The sequence below is a fragment of the Chenopodium album genome, chromosome 18 (genome assembly GCF_948465745.1).
Source record: "Chenopodium album chromosome 18, dcCheAlbu1.1, whole genome shotgun sequence".
In the NCBI taxonomy this organism is placed as follows: Eukaryota; Viridiplantae; Streptophyta; class Magnoliopsida; order Caryophyllales; family Amaranthaceae; genus Chenopodium; species Chenopodium album.
In genome coordinates this window covers 5,894,574-5,912,887 of record NC_137851.1, presented here as the reverse complement: position 1 = coordinate 5,912,887, position 18,314 = coordinate 5,894,574, and the positions used below count along the sequence as shown (strand labels likewise).

Genomic DNA, 18,314 nt, shown 5'->3' with positions numbered 1-18,314 from the left:
TAGAAATGATGACAAGAAAAAGGAACATTATTATAAAATAAAGCTGGCTAATTTTATGGGTTCGTTGATCTTGACTCTTGACTCGTTATAATAATTTAAATCGCCCTTTCAATTCATCACTCTCACTATCGATCGATCTTTGTATATATTGAGCCACTTGTAGGATAATTCTTAAATTTGCTTGTCTCTTTTATTTGTATGTCTTTGCTTTGTTTGTCTAGTTCTAATAATTCTTGGTACCCTTTTTTTACTTTTCTACATTTCCTACTTTTCTAGTCACTTCATTAGTTTCACTCTCAAAGAAAGTTAGTATGAAAGGATGGTATTGTTTGGTTTTTTCTTCGTTCTAAAAAGCAAAAGTTTTAGTAAACAAGACTATTATGTTCTCGTACTACACATACAAAGTACTTCGCTCCCTCTAATATTACTCATTTATTGTAGCTAAGCAATTAGTGGGAATGAGAACAAGTACTTGTGTTTAAAAGAGGAGAGAGATAGGGAGTAAGAGATTTATTAAATAAAATTAAATCTAATAAAGTGAAGTTGTGAATGATTAAAAAAAAAGGACTTTTTGTCAAAAACTACCTAATAAAGCCCAAATTTTGTGAGAAACTACCTAATAAAAAAAATATTGTGAAAAACTACCTAATAAAAGGTAAAATGTCATAAGAAACTACCTAACAAAATGTTAATTATTGTAAAATACTACCTCCGCGGGAAATACACCATTGACCCTCCTTTAAGCACCTCCAAAACCATCGCTTTCATCCCAAAACCAACACAACCTACTTCAAATTGCCTTCACCAAGCCGAAACCACCCTCCAATCCCAAAACCAACACCTCTAACCCCAAAAATAAATATCCCAAATCACGAAATTAAACTACCCTGATCACCAACTTGGAATATCATCTAACCACCCTACAATAACCCTACCACCTTGAAAAGCAACCCTGTGGTGGTTTCGGGGGTGTTTTGAGGTAGGTCAATGCCTTAAAATTAAATTAATGGTGAAAATTCGGCTAAAGGTAGTACTTTACAACATTTTACCTTTTATAAGGTAGTTTCTTACAACATTTTTTTTATTAGGTAGTTTCTTATAAATTTTAGGTTGTATTAGGTAGTTTCTGACAAAAAAATCCAAAAAAGAATAAAAAATTATCATAAAATAAATAAAGTAAAAGTAATATGAGTAAAATTTAGAAAAATGAATAAAAGCAAAAAGTGAGTACAACATAATTAAGATGGAGGGGGGGGGGGTTGAGTCTTCTTTTCAACTTTTATAATTTTATTTTTTTAATTAAAGACCTTATTTCTAAACATACAACTATTTTAAAATACATAAGCTCAGATAAGATAATAAAAATAAAAAGCTTAGAAAGGTTTTGGCTAACAAAATTCAATTAATCACTTATACGGAGTATATTTATTGATATTTTCACATAATAATTTCATATACTTCCTCCGTTAATGGTTATTTGCAACAAAGGGGTATTATTTGTGAGATATAAAATATTCCTTTGTTGCAAATAACCATTAACGGAGGAAGTAAATAAATTTAGGTGGATAGATGAGATGTATTATTATTCCTAAGCCAAACCTTAGAAGAAGATTACTAGCTACTCCGTAACAAATACTACAACCTTCGTTACATATTATGTTTAACTTTTGAATTTTTTATACCTCACAAATTAAATAATACCCTAAACTTGTACATAATATGGAATAGAGGTAGTAGTATTTTGCAAAAAGTAAGAAGTGATTTATAATGATGCTGTATTTCAGTATCTCTTACAAGTATACAAAAAGAAGGCTAAACAACAAAAATTAAAAATTACATAAAAGTTGTTTATAATACAGTGATAAAAATAATTTCTTGTAAAAAAAGAAGGAACAGATTCATCTTGATGTCGGATGAGTGATCTCAGAAAAGACTGAACCAGGTTTGGAATCAGCAAGATAATCCGAAGATGAACTCGTCATAGATTTACTGTCTATTATCTTCTTTTCTGTACCTTCGACAACACTACTTTGAGAAAAGTTTTCTCCCGAGTTTGTCGATATATCATTATCTGTAAAACCAACATCGATAGCACTTAGATAACTACTACTTAGATCGAAACTTTCATCCGGTGTACCATTTGCAATGTTGTTATCCTCGGCAGTTTCTTGAAGTTGTAACGCAAACTCTAACCCCCATACTACGTCTCCCATCGAGGGACGCTCGATCCCTCGATCACGAACACACATGTTAGCTATCTCACCGAACTTCCTTAGACTCTCGGGTGCAATCTGCCCCGTAAGGTTCGGGTCTACAATAGTATGGAGGGTTCCTTTTTTGTAGTGACTTCGTGCCCATATTGCTAAATTTGCTTGTTCTTTAGGAAGGGTTGGGTTCACTGCAGCGCGAGCACATAAAACTTCAAACAAGACTACTCCAAAGGAGTACACATCGGATTTCTCCGTCAATTGGTGACATCGGTAGTATTCAGGATCTAAGTACCCTGCACTCCCTTTGACCGCGGTGCTAACATAAGTAGCACCTGCTTCAGTATGGTCAGGTCCAACCTTGGAGAGGCCAAAGTCGGAGACTTTGGCCGTCCACTTTTCATCGAGAAGGATGTTGGTAGACTTAACATCGCGGTGGATGATAAGGTGTTTTGCACCCGCATGGAGATAATGTAGGCTGCGAGCTGAACCTAAGCAAATCATTAGGCGTTGCTTCCATGACAACGATGTGTAACTTATTTGAGGGTTATGCTTATACAACAAGTGATCTCTTAGAGTGCCATTTGGCATGTACTCGTATACGAGGATCATCTCACCAAAGTCTTCACAGTATCCAATCAAGGACACCAAGTGCACATGTCGTAGCCTCGACAACATCTCGATCTCAGTTTGGAACTCATGAGCTCCTTGCTTCGATGTCGAGTTAAGGCGCTTGATAGCCACAGTAGTGGTTCCATTATCGATAGTACCCTTGTAAACTTTTCCAAACCCACCAGTTCCTATAATAAGGTCTTTGTCGAAATTACAAGTGGCGGCCTTAATTTGGGCTAATGTGAAATACCGGCAAAGATCAGACGGCAGTTTAGAAGCCACACTAGCTGTAGTTGTCGTGGAGCCGGTGGAATCAAGTAATGGTAATATCCACTTTAACTTGCTACTCTTCTCCGTGGTGGTTGTACTCACGTATTTTTGCTTCTTCTTATTCCTTCGATATATGATGATAAGACATACAAATATCGAAAGTAAAACTAGGGTCGCTCCAAGGATGCTTCCGATGACTAGAGGCAAATGTTTTGATTTTGCTGGTGTTTGTGTACCAATAGGAGCTTGTATCATACTTTCGGGGAGAGCAGGATTTGGTGCAGCTAGCGAACCACTTGTTGAGTTCAACTTGAAAATCTCCAGCCCATTGAGCAAGGCATCGTCATAGCTAAATGCAACATAAATTATCAAGGATATCAAGTTTTGCAAATTAAAATTGCTTCAGTCAGAAATTAAAGTAAATACTTTTAAATACTCAGATTTTTTTATTTAAAATAAAAATAATGTAGCAATTTTAGCAAGGCATAATCCTTCAAAATAGCTGTACAAGAAATTTTGACATGCAACCGTTGTAAACATATGTTGTACATATACTAAATTATATTAACAAACAAATTCGTTTGTCTATTTTAATCTACTCGCTTAGGTTAGATAGACACAAAAAGTATGTTACCGAGTTAATTTACACATGTATAGATTAGTTGTGTACTTGTTCATTTGATTAATAATTTAATTTGTTGAATAAAGATGAAATAGAATGAAGAACTTACTGTGTATCAAAGTCGGGAATAAGGGTCACCGAGAGAAGAACTCTGCTCCGGCTACTAGTTTCATTGACAAGAATTACAAAATCACTATGTATTGGAATGTACAAGCCGCCAGCAGCACCAAGGACATCCATATGCGAGGCCATTTGATTGTTGATGTATATAGAGAACAATCTTACGTTAATACTGTTGACGAAGGTAGAGTCTAACTCACAAAAATGGAGTCTCACCAGATAATTAAATCCATTATCAACCTCGAACTCCCATGTCATGTTCTTCTTTAGGCTTCTGTAATACGACCCCATCGTCCTCATCGTGGAGTAGACGGAATGAGGCGCTAGTACTGTGTAAGGGATGTGTTTACTAGAATCGTAAATGGCTGTGTTGCTTGGGGTGCCGTCAAAAGAACTGTAAATCAACACAAGAAAAATATTTAATGTAGTGAAAATGTTGTAACATAACATGATTCAAATTAAAACCACTTTCTTTATAAAAATATTTTATGATAGTTAAATTAATTAAAGATATTATAATCAAAATTTTCCATTAGATGATGTGCTGGTCAAATTGAAACACTTAACATTGTAGTTTTTTATAGTCACCTATATAATAAACAACAATAAGTTTTGTGTAAGATTGGTGTACGTTAATTTTATTGTAAGACGGTCAGTTTAAGGGTGTATTTAACTATTTTTATGATAACTTTAACCCCTTAAAGAGTAACTTATAATTTCTCGTTGATTTGATTTTAATGTATCTTATAGTTTCATAATTACATACTATAAAAAACTAATATAAATATTGCAACTTTAAATACTTGTAAGATAAATTTAACATTTCTTACAATAAATTAACGTACACTTGTCTTTTTTGAGAATTTGGGAATAAAAATACAAGAGAAAGAGAAGTAATTACCGCAAAAAGTTAACGTCATTGTACCAAGTCCGGTCAATCCCAGTGTCTTCAGAAGGATCCACAGTGTATCCACCAACATTCAACCGTATAACATTTTCCATAGCTAAAAAGTTTGGAAAAGCATAAGGATCCATCACATAACCTGGAGGACCACCTTTAAGATAAAAAACTTGTTGCTGGTTATCCGATGACCGGTTAACGTACAGCCCTTGAGGCACAGATATAATCTCTACGCCATTGATGAACCCGAACCCATTAGGACTGCTTGGAGAGAAGGTTAAGTTGATAGATTTTTTATTACGATCTCGTTCTTCTGCTACTGTGACGTAGATCTCCCTCACAAGGCCATTACTTACTTGCGCTGTGGTATTTGGGTTGGCATTAGCGTTGGAAGCAACAAGGTATGCGCTAAAGTTGCGTAGTACTTGGAATCCATTTATTATGAGGTTGAGGGAAGATGTATTGGTGTCGATAACGGGGTTATAGATTGTCGAGGTTGGTGGGTATAAGTAGAGGCGGACGAGTTTAGGCCCTGAAGAAGAGACGTGGATTAAATAGGTGACAGTGGCTTGAAATATTCTGGCCTTGTCATATGGTGATTTGACCCCCACCGCCGTAGCTGATGTGTTAGCAGCTACGGCAGATGGTGGATCAACGAGAAAATCTTCATCGCTCCACCATGTATCGCCGCTGGGTTTGGTGGAGGATTTAGGGAGGCCAAATTTGATAAAGTAATGGTCTTCTGGATGGTACGATAGGTAAGAGGTAGCGATTGGTAGGAAGAGGAGTAGTGAGAAAATTGAAGGGAGAAGTTGAGGGTAGATAAGCATGGTTGATTGAATTATCTGCTGAAGAAAATTAAATTAATGATGGGTAGTGCTAATTAGGATTTCTGGGGAATTGAAATTTAAGGCTAGTATTGAGAGTTTTTGGTTTTTCATTCATCTCTTTACTCTGGAAGTCAATGTTTATCTACGTTTACTATTCAAACTTAAAAAGAATTTTTTTTATTTTTTTATTTTTTTATTTTTAACATTTGGAGGAATATTGTATGGAGACCCCTTTTTTTTTTTTTTTTTTTTTTTTTTCTAGGAAAGTATTGTATGGATAGTTAGGTGGTAGGGTACAAAGTAAAATCTACTACTCCCTCCGTTCCCAAAAGAACGACCCATTTGAGTTAATTACGCGGGTATTAAGAAAGTTAAATAAAAAGAAGTAAAAGTATATTGAAAAGATAAATTTACATGGGGTTTGTAAAAAAATAGAGAGAGAAAGTAATAAAATTACATGGAAAATCAAATTTTTATATGGGAAAGCTAATTTTGCACAAATATTGTTGCAAATTGGTGGGTGTTTTAATGCAAATGGATCATTCTTTTTGGGACTAAAATTAGGCCAAATGGGTCGTTCTTTCAGAGACGGAGGGAGTATTTTTTGTGTTTTAATTTTTAACCAGATAAAGAAAAGCCGTAATTTGCATGTTACAAGTATTATTTTTATTGTACCGTGCTTTTTTAAAATCAGTTACACTTTATTGGATCCTTCCCAGAATACCGGCCAATTATATAAATATTTTTTCATTATATATATATATTTTGAAAGAAAAATTAAAATATATAGTTTGATTGGTTTTTTTTTTTTTTTTTTTTTTTTTTTTTTCCAAACAATGAATATAATAATGACAAATTGATAATGTTAATTGGTGGCGTTGCTTGGTTTATAGGCTTGGAGAAATTGAGATATTGTCATATTGAGATGCATCCATATCGGTTTCTTGTGTGTCCAAGACAACCCTGCAGACAGACCAATTATATCTTCAATTGAACTTATGCTCAGTAACAATTCTGTCACTCTTCAAGCACCATCACGCGGCCTGCATTTTTTTACACACAGCCAGTGTCTATCCAATATGCATTCCCAGCCAAGCGGTAGATTTGAAGGTTCAGTAAATTATTTAGCCAAGAAAGGCCTTCATTTGCGTGCCATTATTTTCAAACCAAGATAATAGTATGTGTACGTAACATATAGTATGCAGCGTGCCATTATTTTCGAACCAGGATAATAGTATGTGTATGTAACATATAGTACGCACAAAGTGAGTATAAACTAAAAGAAATGGATATAGACTAAAAAAAGTACGAAGTGTCATATTCGAATCAACTCCTTTTGCATGCCCCCGGTTTACAATAATTTTATTGCACATCGAACATTTTTGCAAAAAGTTACCCTTTTTCTATATAAAAGTGACCCTTTTTCTTTACAAAAGTGACCCTTTTTATTACAGAAGTGATCCATATTTTCACAAAAGTGACCGTTTTTTTTTTTACAAAAGTAACTCTTTTTTTTCACAAAAGTGACCCTTTTTTTCACAAAAACAGAGTATCAAAATTAAAAAAATAAACACAAAATGCAAAAGTTAACCCAATGGCTCTACTTTCATCCCATATCTTTATCTCTCCTCAAAACTAAACATTTCCACCATTAACAAACCTTCAAATTCTTTCTTCGCTAGCAACGCCGATAGCGACCATCGCCGATTCCACCATTTCCGACCATCTCACCGAGCAAAGTGGCGACGATGACGATGACGACGACTATGCACTTCAAGCTTATTAACTGCGAAATTCCATTAAATAACAAAAATCAATAAATAAAAAAGGCAAAAACCTTTGAATCTCAAAATCAATAGAGATAAATCATGGAAGGAAATGAACTGCAGCAAAAAAGAAGAGAAGAGGAAGTGTGGAGAGAGAAAGTGAAAGAAGAAAGCACTCAAAGAAGATGAGGATCCAGAAAATGAAAAAGATAGGAAGAAGGTGCTCACGTGCGAGTCCAAAGAAGCTGATTTACAATATTGATATTGTAAACCCGATTTTAATAAACTTTTGTCTATTCGAATTGAAGTACTTAGGTATTGAAACGATTAAGGGGTAAGTTTGACTAATTGATCGATGTTCTTATCATTCCATCTTTTTGAATCTACAAACATCATATCCATGATAGATTACATACATTTTATACCAAACTACCAAAGCATGAACAATATAACAAATTACACTTTCGTTTAGGACACAAATAATTAACATCAGACTATCCTGGTACATTTACTCATCGGAAGTATACCCTGGTGCACGAGAGCATCTACGGAACGCTTTGCACCTATCAGTTGACCCGCCTCCACATAAGCAGTTCCCATACTGAGCGGCGTTACAGAATGGGTTCGGCTTAATAAGTTTTCCGGTGCATTGATCGGCAACGACAAGGTTGGTGCTCAAACTGAAAACTAGTAGGATCAACAGAAGAATTGAAGGGGAGAAACAAGGACGACGAACGAACAGAATGTTACTCTTCCTCATGGCGTTTACCTCTCTCGTATGATCGATTTAATTTCTTATGGAAATGGAAAAAATAAGTGTATTGTAGTATGTGGTTGGGAGGTTACTTCTGAAGAAATAAAATATCAAATGAAGCTTATATAGTGAATTTGATAATAAAGTACTAATCCTATATACTTTGATCGCACTCTAAAAAAAGATTAAGATGATAAATAAAAAGTTGGTTGTTCGGATAAGAATTGTAAGGTCACTAAATAAGGTGCTGTGGTAGGCAATTGGCCTTTTATGGTCCCTTGTCGATCATATTGTAGATGCAATTATGTAAATAGTACTTGACCCACCAATAATTTTATGTACTTGTACAACTTTTTCTAATAGTCACTTATATATGGTTTTTTATTTGATAAGTTAGGCTTCATCCTCAGTGAATAGTAAAGGCAACAAGCTTCACCATAGTTGATTCGCCAAAAAGTGTAGAAAGTTAGTTTAAATAAAATACAATATTGTACAAGACTACAAGTGAAATTTGTTGAAGGATTAATAAAAATAAGACAAAAACCTTACCGCGTGAGCTTGCATATTATTAACTTTGATGGTACAGTAATAGAGTAGTTTCATTCAAAACTTTCTTATAAATAGTCTTTTTATCTGTATAAGTGTATGACATTTTATTTTCCATTTGCCTAAAAAAATAATTTTACTTTTCACGTGGTCGTTGATGCAGCCGTATAGATGGGACATTGGTGCACCGAATCTCACGGAAGCCAAGGACCAATGTTATTGATCAGAATACTTATCTTGAAATGAAAATTGAAGTAATAAATTAGAACAACTTAAAAATCTCTTAACGACGACTAATGCTACCAGTCAACTACGGAGTATAATATGGAGGCTTGCATATATTCGCAATGAATATAACGTAAGATGAAACTATCCACAATTAGTACAAAATAAAATGATAAACTTATTGCAATCTTTCCCCTACATTATCTGCCTTGTTACACTACTAGCCCTACTAATCACACCAAGCAGTTGCAAGACTAACAATTACCTCATCAACTGCGGAGCACCCACCACCACCTCCGCCGATAACCAAACATGGTACACCGATGAAAACCCAACTTTCGCGCCTTTGACAACCTACAAAGACGCCACGAAAGTAGCCCACGTCAGCAAGGAGGATCCATCCTATTCAGGCAAACCCCCTTGTAGCGGAGCTCGCATTTTCCATTCACCTTTCACTTACTCCTTCCCTGTTTCACCCGGCCCTAAAATCGTGCGCCTTTACTTCTACACTTCTGCCACCTACGACAATACCTCCGTTGAGAACTTCTTTCTAACACTAAAGGCCGACGGAGGCAATGGTTCCTTCACCCTTTTAGGCAACTTTAGCGCTTATCTTCAGCAGCAATTTTTCAAGAACTCTTTTCCTGATCCTGTTGTTGGGAAAGAGTTCCTTGTTATGGCTACGTCCTCGCGGCTCAACCTTACCTTCTCACCCACAATGACGGGTTCTTTGGCCTTTGTCAATGGCATTGAGATCGTCGCGGTGCCAGACAACCTCTACGATTATTTCAACCCCCAACCTTCTGAAACATCATCTTCCAACAGGTATACAAAGTTTCAGACTCTAGTAGATTAAAATTAAAATAAAACTCCGTGTCTTAGTCCATTCTTTGTTAGTTTACATATTTTGGCATTTCAAGCAACTAAATTTTTTCACAAATAAGTTAAAGTTTTACAAAACCTTAAATCAAATTCAAATTAACCAAATAGAGATAAGCACCTTTAACCCTCCTCCTTACTCTTTTAGTTGAAACGTTTGGAAATTAATATTATTCATATTAATTATTTTATTTGACCTCTTTTGTTCATTTATAGTTTGAGCAAAATATAATTATGTAAACCCTTGTTAGATTCAATCCAAATTATATTTTCATTGTATCAAGTTTTTATATTTGTTACATATTTAGAATCGGGCCGGCTACTAGGGGAGCTCATTGAGCGATCGCTCAGGGCCCTTTTGTGGGGCCCTCATATTTTATTTTTTTTTAAAAAAAAAAAAAAAAACTTGTTCTTTGATAAATTTATGTGTTGTAGTACTAATCACAAGTGTAACCGTTTCTTCTTAATCTAAAGATGAATCAAAATATTAATTTAGTTAGCTTAAGTGATTTTTTTGGGGTTCAAATGGAGGGAATGAAGAAGCACTAAAGTAGGGGTTTGGTTTATTTGCTTAATTTTTCTTTTCTTTTGTATTTTTAGATTTTTATTTTTTTCTTTTATGTGAGTTTTCATTTTCCTTTTTACTTTTCTACTTTCTCTTTTAGTTTATTTGTTTGCTTTAATTACCTAATTTCTATTATGTTAGCTTTAATTATATAATTTCTCTTCTTTATTAATTTTTTTATTGGGTTTAAATTCTTGACTCTTTTTTTTTTTAAAAAAAAAAATGAGGTATTGGTTAATATAGCTTGTGAGGGTTTGATTGATGAATTTGCTTTACAAAAATGCTCGTAGGACTGTAATCAATAATTTTGGTGAACTTTATAATCTAAAAATTTATGAAATACATTTTCATAATTTAGGAGTCTTTTTTTAAGATTTCACTTTAGGCCCCCAAAATGTCCGAAATGGCACTGATTTAGAATTAGATATATAATAAGTTGAAAGTATACATTATTGATCAGAAAAAACTAGAGGTGATCAAAGTTAGCCTGGCCAGCCCGAAATTTTATATTTTAATCAGGTTTGGGAATGTGTTTTTATGTGTATTTAGTTAATTTTTAGGCCCAGCCTGAAAATGGCCCGAGTAGCCCGCATGACCCAACCATTTTGGGTAGGTTTGGGCACAAAAATTCCAACCCGAAGCTTGACCCGACCCAAGAAGTGGGCTTATTTTTTAAGCTCCAGTCCGGCTCGCCCAATGATCACCTCTAGAAAAAACTTGTGTGGACACATGGTCCATACGAGCACAATTAATGATATATATTGAACATAGTGACCCTAATTTTAATATAATATAACTATATTTTAAACATAGAAACCTTTATTAAAACTTGTGTAATATTTAATATTATTGTGAAACTAAAGTATGGCGTTATGACATAGTAACCCTAATTTTAACATAGTCACCTTTAATTTATTTATTATTCATATTGATCACTAGTTAGTATATTAAAACTTTTATTAAAAAATAACCCCTTATGACTTATATTTCAACATGATACAATGACAATACCTACCTCATCGGAACATTAGTGGCTCTAATATTAGTTGTACACAATAAATTGATGTGAAATAGGTCTTTTTAAAAGTTTATAACATTGACAAGCGTAAAAATCAAAATATTGTAACTAATTGAGAACGGATGATGTATTAATTTACATAATCTAATACAATCACTCTAAATGATTATATTTGTACATAGGTCTCCACCAGCAGTTTGTGTCCCAGCAAAGACTTACGTGGGTAATACATTCCAATTCACAATCGTAAGGCCAACAGCCTTAGAGACAGTGACACGGCTAAATGTTGGTGGCACTGACGTAAGTTCGGAAATGGACTCCGGTGGAATGTCACGTGCATGGTACACTGATCAGACCTACTGCTCCGGAAATTTCACTGGGATGATCCTGAAAAGAGCCACAGCGAACATCTCTTACACAAAAGTGCCTAAATACACCGCGCCCAGCATCGTGTACCGGACAGCAAAGGTCATGGGTTTGAACAACAAAAATTATAAGTTGAACAGTCTTACATGGACATTTCTTGTGGATTATGGGTTTGACTACCTGATTAGGCTCCATTTTTGTGAGATAGAATCTGCTGTTACAAAAAGAGGTCAAAGAGTGTTTGAAGTTTTGGTAAATAATGAGCAGGCTGATAATGAGGTTGACCCCTTCGACTTGGCTGACGGTTTGTGGTCGACTCCGGTCTGTAAGGACTATGTGATTTCCATATATGAGAGTACCAATTCAACCAAAGCCAATCTATCAATTACTCTTCATCCAGATACTGAAAGTTATCAGTAAGTTAGTTTATTCATTTTTTTTTTCAAATTTAAATCTAATTATAATTTCAAATTTTACTTTTTATATATTTCATGATAAATTTGTGTTCTATATGTTTTACTAATAGGAATTGATAGAGAGTATAAAGTTTCATAATAATTTTTTTTTTTTTTTTTTATATATACTTTTTTACAAATTAAATACTATGTATTTGGTCAAACTACTGCAGTGAGATGTGCGTCAAATTTTATTATGCCAATGCATGCAATTAAATAGGAATAGATAGAGAGTATCTAATAGGTATGATATATTATGAGATAAGTAATCCCTCCATTTTAGAAGGTTAAAAGTGTAATTCCTTAGGTTTCTTTATATCAACCAATTAACATTTTTTTTTTTTTTTTTTTTTTTTTTTTGTGGTGAAAATCATCAACCAATTAACTTTAGTCTCAAATAATTGGCTTTAGGTCTCATGATGTCATATTGAATGGATTGGAAATTTTCAAGATGAGTCAATCCAATGGGAGTCTTGCTGGGCCAAATGCTCCTCTCCCCGACGATCCGAATAGGCCCAATAAGATAAATTCGCCACCAAGAGGTGATACAAACTCTAGTGATCACTTGATTAAAATACTGGTTGGTGTGCTAGGCAGCGCTGTTTTTATAGCCTTAGTCATTGCATTGGCATTCTGTTGGTTGATGCGCGAATCAAGCCATTATGACTGTAAGCGGCTCCTTCCCTCTAACGGCTCAAGCAGCAGCAGCTCCTCATTACCGTCTCATCTTTGTCACTGCTTCACGTTACACCAGATCAAGGTCGCAACAAACGACTTTGATGATAATTTTGTCATTGGCGTGGGAGGCTTTGGCAAGGTATACAAAGGATCCATTGCAATAAATGGTAAGTTCATTCATTAGTATGATTAATGATTGTAGTGTTTGTTTTTACTATTATTCATTGCCCTCGTAATGATTAAGGATATAACATGATATTTTATAGACCCTCTATAAGCATGTACTCCCCTTTAACTTAATTTATATAATATTACGGAGTAACATATCAGGAAATTCAGGTTAAAATCATCACTTTTTGTAAGGTGACAATTTTGTCGATCAAGGGAATAAAGTTAACCGCTGCCCATAACATATTATTATGGGGTAATAAAATCTGTTATGGGCAGCAGTTCGGCTTCTGAACCGCTACCCTTAATGTCGATCTAACAATTTTTTTTTGTTTTTTTTTTTTTTTTTTTTTGCATTTTTCACTTAAATTGACTGCCAAACACTTTTACATATGAATAATAAACATAAACATAAATATTTTTAGCTAAAGTGGATTTTTGGCTGGTCATTTGCGTTTTTCTACTAGTGTTTAGATCAATAAAAGAATATTAGTGTGTTACGAATCCTAAAATTTACAATGTAATTGATCATCAAATTCATGCGTACAAACTACTTAGCTCCGTTAACGAAACTTGTTGCAGGTGGAGCTGAAGTCATGGTCGCAATCAAGCGACTAAACCCATCATCTAAGCAAGGGGCTCTTGAGTTCCACACGGAGATTGTGATGCTAACAACACTTAGACACGTACATTTGGTCTCATTGATTGGATTTTGCGACGAGAATGGTGAAATGGTTTTAGTCTATGACTACATGCCTCTAGGAACCCTTAAGGATCATCTTTACCACAAACATAGTTATAGACTCGATGACAAAAGTGACACCACATTATATGCTTCCATGCCTTGGAAGCAACGTCTTTTGACCTGCATCGGGGCTGCACGAGGCTTACATTATCTACACACGGGTACTGGGAGGGTTATCATCCATCGCGATGTCAAGTCCACCAACATCCTCCTAGACAAGAATTGGATAGCCAAAGTCTCCGACTTTGGCATATCCAAAGTAGGCCCCTTGATGAAAGAGGGGGCTCCTACATATGTTAGTACATTAGTAAAGGGTAGCATTGGTTACCTAGATCCAGAGTATCTTCGACTGCAGCAACTTACTGATAAGTCCGATGTGTACTCATTTGGAGTAGTGTTATTCGAGGTCCTATGTGCTCGGCCCGCAATGATGCCCTTGTTGGCGTTATTGCCAAATGAACAAGTGAATTTAGCTAGGTATGCAAAAAGATGCTACGAAGAAGGTACCCTACATGAAATTGTTGACCCTAATGTAAGGGGCGAGATTGCACCAGTGTGTCTAAGGAAGTTCGGAGAGATTGCTGAGATGTGTGTGCGTGATCAAGGGAGCGAACGACCCTCTATGGAAGAGGTAGTATGGTACCTGGAGTTTGCATTGAAGCTTCAAGAAACTGCTGAAAACAACAATGAAATTACTACTAGTAGTATTATTCCTAATGTTGACAACGACAATGACAACGACGACAATGGAATGTGTCAAACTATGAGTGATTTTGAGTTGATCACCACCTCAATCGGAGAAAATAATATAAAGTAGTTCTAGTGATCCTATTACTACATACATTTAACTTATGATCAATTTAATTTTAAGACCATATCTTAGCTTGTACTTCGTATATTTTTTGCAATAATAATTTGCATTGTCTTCATAAATATCTATGTTAAACTAAATTAAATTAATATTCTATTCACCAAAATGTACTTTACATCGTTATCATGCATTAATTTAATTTATTTTTCTGTTTCCAACCACTCTAGGCGTGATTTGCTCTTCATGTCGTTATCAATAAATTTTAGGTGATATGTTGACCCTAAGTTTTGAAGATGACTCGAAGGAACCTAACAAACCCATAACAATTTTACTTATTGTCCTTGTTGAGTTTGATGACAGGAACTAAGTTTATGCCATGAAATTCTGGAGTAAGAATGGAGTATATATAAAACAAGACCTAAAGTCAGCCTTTGATGATAAGAAGAAGTAATGAAGATAATTAGAAGTCAAGTTCCTTGAGTGAGGAACTGAAGCTCCAGAGTCGAACCTTCGAAGAGTGTTCAAGAAGTCTAATTTATTTATTTTGTATTTTAGGTCTCTTATGTTTATGCTAAGTACATTAATGATTAATAAGAATTAAGTGGATTCGATTTTATATGATAAAGTTTTATTTTCCACATTCGAACTTGATTATTTTATCTTTGAATTTAATTTAGAAAAATATCTTTTGGATAAAATATCTTTTGGATAAAAAGATTTTCTGATTTTGTTAAACCTATCTTTTGGAAAATCTGGTTTTGGAAAATAACCTTGAACGTGTGTTTTACGAAGTCGATTTCAATTGAGAAAAGATAGGAAGTAGTAAAACGTTTTCTAAAAAATAGGGAGTGGTTTGGTTTTGCTTGCTGCCCAAGATCCCACTACTTGCACTTCCTAGTTTTGAGGAAGTTGTGACTTAGTGGAGATTAAGCAACGACAGCTTTAACTTCCTCCCTAGTCTATAAATAGATTTGGTTTTCTGTTGAGAAAAACACACTTGAGCATTGCAATATTTTAGTTTTCAAAAAGAGTCATAATCCACTTAAGTCCTTGAGTATCTTAGTACTTGTACTAGAGTTTAATCTTGAGTTGTATTGGGTTAGAGTTTGGGTAAACTCTAAAGTGTTTTTACTTTGAATGAAGTAAAGAGAAAGAGGGAAAGGGTTAGAGAGTTCAACTGGTTGAGGAATCAGTTGAAGGGAACTCAAGTTCGTTGAGGAACTTGGGTTAGTGTCGTAGTTTGTAATAGATTGTTTGCCCTATTATAATTAAGAGTTGAGTTTAAAATCTCTTGTGGTCGAGGTTTTTCTTCTTGATTAAGGTCAAGAAGTTTTCCTCGTAAAAATCTCTCTTTGCACTTTAAGTTTCTTTAAGTTTATTTTATAAATTCCGCAAAAATTACCCTAATTCCTCTACAATACAATTCACCCCCTCCCCTCTGGTATTGTTCATTCGAGTCAACATAATACAACATTGCATTAAAATAGATGATATGATCAATTTTGTTATTATAGATTGTTGTCAAATATACGTGTATAAAAACTATATATATTATTAAATTCTGAAATTTATGACTTTGATTAACTCTTTTTGTTGAAGGACCAACTCAACCAAAAGCTTAATTAGCTGATGGTTGAGGCACAATAATATATTAACTATTACTAAAATAAAACGTTGCTAACGTCATCACTGTCCACATGTAAATCTCATGATAAAAATTTCCCGCCTAAATGCAACGATGATTTCATCTTTACTCTTTTTTTTTTTGGAGCTACCATATTTAACAATTTTGAAATTTGAATATTAGAAGCTTCTACATTATAACTACAACCTATCAATTTATCCTAAAAAGTTAAACAATTGTAAATAGCACACTAAGGGCCTGTTCACTTCAGCTTAATTTCAATTCAGTTCAGCTCCAATCAGTTCAGTTCAGTTCAGCTCCAATCAGTTCAGTTTAGTTCAGCTTCAATCAGTTCATTTCAGTTCACTTCAGCTTAATTTCAATTCAGTTCAGCTCAATTCAGTTCAACTCCTAATTTTCCTCTCACATAAAATACTCTTTTCAGCTCAGTTCAGTTCAGCTCCAATCAGTTCAGTTCAATTCAGCTCCAATCAGTTCAATTCAGTTCAGTTTAGCTCAGTTCAAGAAATGTGAACAGGCCCTAATAAATAGACTCCTATATTGAAATATGTATTAGGCGAAATTGAACAGATATTATATCACAATTTTGATAAAAATCTAAAATTTTAAAATTACAAATATTATTGTACAAGGTACATAATTCTTATTTATATTTATCCATTTTTTAAACGTACAAGGTACATAATTTTTATTTATATAAAATAAGATTTTATATAAATCATGCATCGCACGGGTTCTACCTAGTATATTTTATACTCTATTACTTCCCCTTACATGAAAGGTCATTTGGGCTTGAAATGTGGATGTAGGAGGGGTAGATGAGATTCGAACCCGTGACCTCTATGTCATGTTGGCTCTGATACCATGTTAAAGGAACAACTCAACTAAAAACTTAAGTTGATGGTTAAGGCCCAGGAATATGTTTCATCACTTTTTAATTAGTTAATGTTGATATAAAATGTGTCATTAGAGTGGTGGTAAAAGCTTAATTATAATGAACATAAGGTTATGAGTTCAAACATCATATCAATCCTAACAAATTTTTGTTTGAGGAATTAATAGGGATCATTAATGGTCTGGTATGACATGGCACAATAACATGTCTTTGGTGACACACGTCATTGATGACTAGATTAAATCCCGTGCAATACATGGTTGTTAAATAATTACAATGACAATAAAATTTTACAAAAAAAATATTGATATAAAATATTATGAAAAGACTTAGTATTACAAAGTATGAACTACAAAGTACATGTTATATGGGCTATTTGGTATTTAAGGATGTTTATCTTAGATTTTGTATAAAGTAAAAGTTATAATTTAGATACAAACCCTATTTTTTTGTAACAATAAGTTTTTTTTAGTAAATAATTTTGGAGTGAAATTTTTTTATATTATGTTGCCAAGTGTCTCGTTATTTCGTTAAGTCTCGCCTTTGATATTATGTGATTAATTCACTAGATTAGCTCCCGTGCGATGCACGAATATTATAAAAATAATTTATAATTGTGTACATTTTTAAGTCTAATTATCACTCAAAATATGTAAAATTTTTGTATTAACATAAACAAAACTGCAAAAATTAAAATAATATAATCAAAAGAAAATTTATGTGTACAACAAAATTTAGTGGACTTTGTAATTAGGAGTAATCACATAAATACATGGTTAATATTTTCTCTCTTTAAGATTATCTATGTGTAACAATTTTTTTTTTTTGGAGAGAATATAACTTAAGATAATGTATTGTATAAAAGTATGTTGCAGTTAATATTAACTTTTCAAAATTAAAAATAAATAAATAAAAATTAAAAAGGAAATGAAAATTGGAAGAGAAAAAAAAAAGTTTAGGTGGGAAAAAATTGAAGGAGAAGCTGACACGTGTACAATTTGAAAAAAGGGATGATGTCAGCAATTGTTATTTTAGTATTAATTATATAGATTGGCTAATAAACCCTACCTTTATATTAATTATGCTAGTTACAAATAATGCTAGATTGATTGTGTTCGAAGCATTGCCATAGGCTAATAATGGTATCAAGTTTTTTTTGTTTTTTTTTTAATGAGAAATGGTATCAAGTATTTTGTGTCTTAGTTTCATAACCAAAAAAAAGGTGTGCATCCATAA

General features: G+C 33.8%; 2 protein-coding genes and 1 long non-coding RNA gene across 3 annotated transcripts; 1 reads left to right on the top strand and 2 right to left on the bottom strand.

Moving 5' to 3' along the window:
* Positions 1-1,739: 1,739 nt before the first annotated feature.
* On the bottom strand, positions 1,740-5,788 carry LOC145591308 (receptor-like protein kinase FERONIA). Its single transcript, XM_081647733.1, has 3 exons — positions 4,733-5,788; positions 3,821-4,225; positions 1,740-3,438 (listed from the first exon to the last, which is right to left on the bottom strand). Exons 1-3 carry the CDS (start codon positions 5,560-5,562, stop codon positions 1,899-1,901), a joined length of 2,775 nt encoding a protein of 924 aa, XP_081503859.1. The 5' UTR covers positions 5,563-5,788; the 3' UTR covers positions 1,740-1,898.
* Positions 5,789-6,941: 1,153 nt separating this feature from the next.
* Positions 6,942-8,473, bottom strand: LOC145591310 (uncharacterized). Its single transcript, XR_014102291.1, has 2 exons — positions 7,557-8,473; positions 6,942-7,348 (listed from the first exon to the last, which is right to left on the bottom strand). It is a non-coding gene; the product is annotated as an uncharacterized LOC145591310 (long non-coding RNA).
* Positions 8,474-8,919: 446 nt separating this feature from the next.
* LOC145591309 (receptor-like protein kinase FERONIA) lies at positions 8,920-14,660 on the top strand. The gene is made up of 4 exons (XM_081647734.1): positions 8,920-9,678; positions 11,498-12,097; positions 12,548-12,981; positions 13,565-14,660. The coding sequence occupies exons 1-4, from the start codon at positions 9,023-9,025 to the stop codon at positions 14,542-14,544; spliced, it is 2,670 nt and encodes an 889-aa protein (XP_081503860.1). The 5' UTR covers positions 8,920-9,022; the 3' UTR covers positions 14,545-14,660.
* Positions 14,661-18,314: the final 3,654 nt, after the last annotated feature.

What these genes read in the sequence shown, in the direction of transcription:
- LOC145591308 (XM_081647733.1), bottom strand. Translation starts at nt 5,562, where the DNA reads ATGCTTATCTACCCTCAACTTCTCCCTTCAATTTTCTCACTACTCCTC. An exon ending in AATGACGTTAACTTTTTGCG is followed by an intron (nt 4,226 to 4,732) that starts GTAATTACTTCT and finishes GTTGATTTACAG; the next exon opens with TTCTTTTGACGGCACCCCAA. An exon ending in ATTCCCGACTTTGATACACA is followed by an intron (nt 3,439 to 3,820) that starts GTAAGTTCTTCA and finishes TGTTGCATTTAG; the next exon opens with CTATGACGATGCCTTGCTCA.
- LOC145591309 (XM_081647734.1), top strand. Translation starts at nt 9,023, where the DNA reads ATGATAAACTTATTGCAATCTTTCCCCTACATTATCTGCCTTGTTACA. An exon ending in GAAACATCATCTTCCAACAG is followed by an intron (nt 9,679 to 11,497) that starts GTATACAAAGTT and finishes ATTTGTACATAG; the next exon opens with GTCTCCACCAGCAGTTTGTG. An exon ending in CCAGATACTGAAAGTTATCA is followed by an intron (nt 12,098 to 12,547) that starts GTAAGTTAGTTT and finishes AATTGGCTTTAG; the next exon opens with GTCTCATGATGTCATATTGA.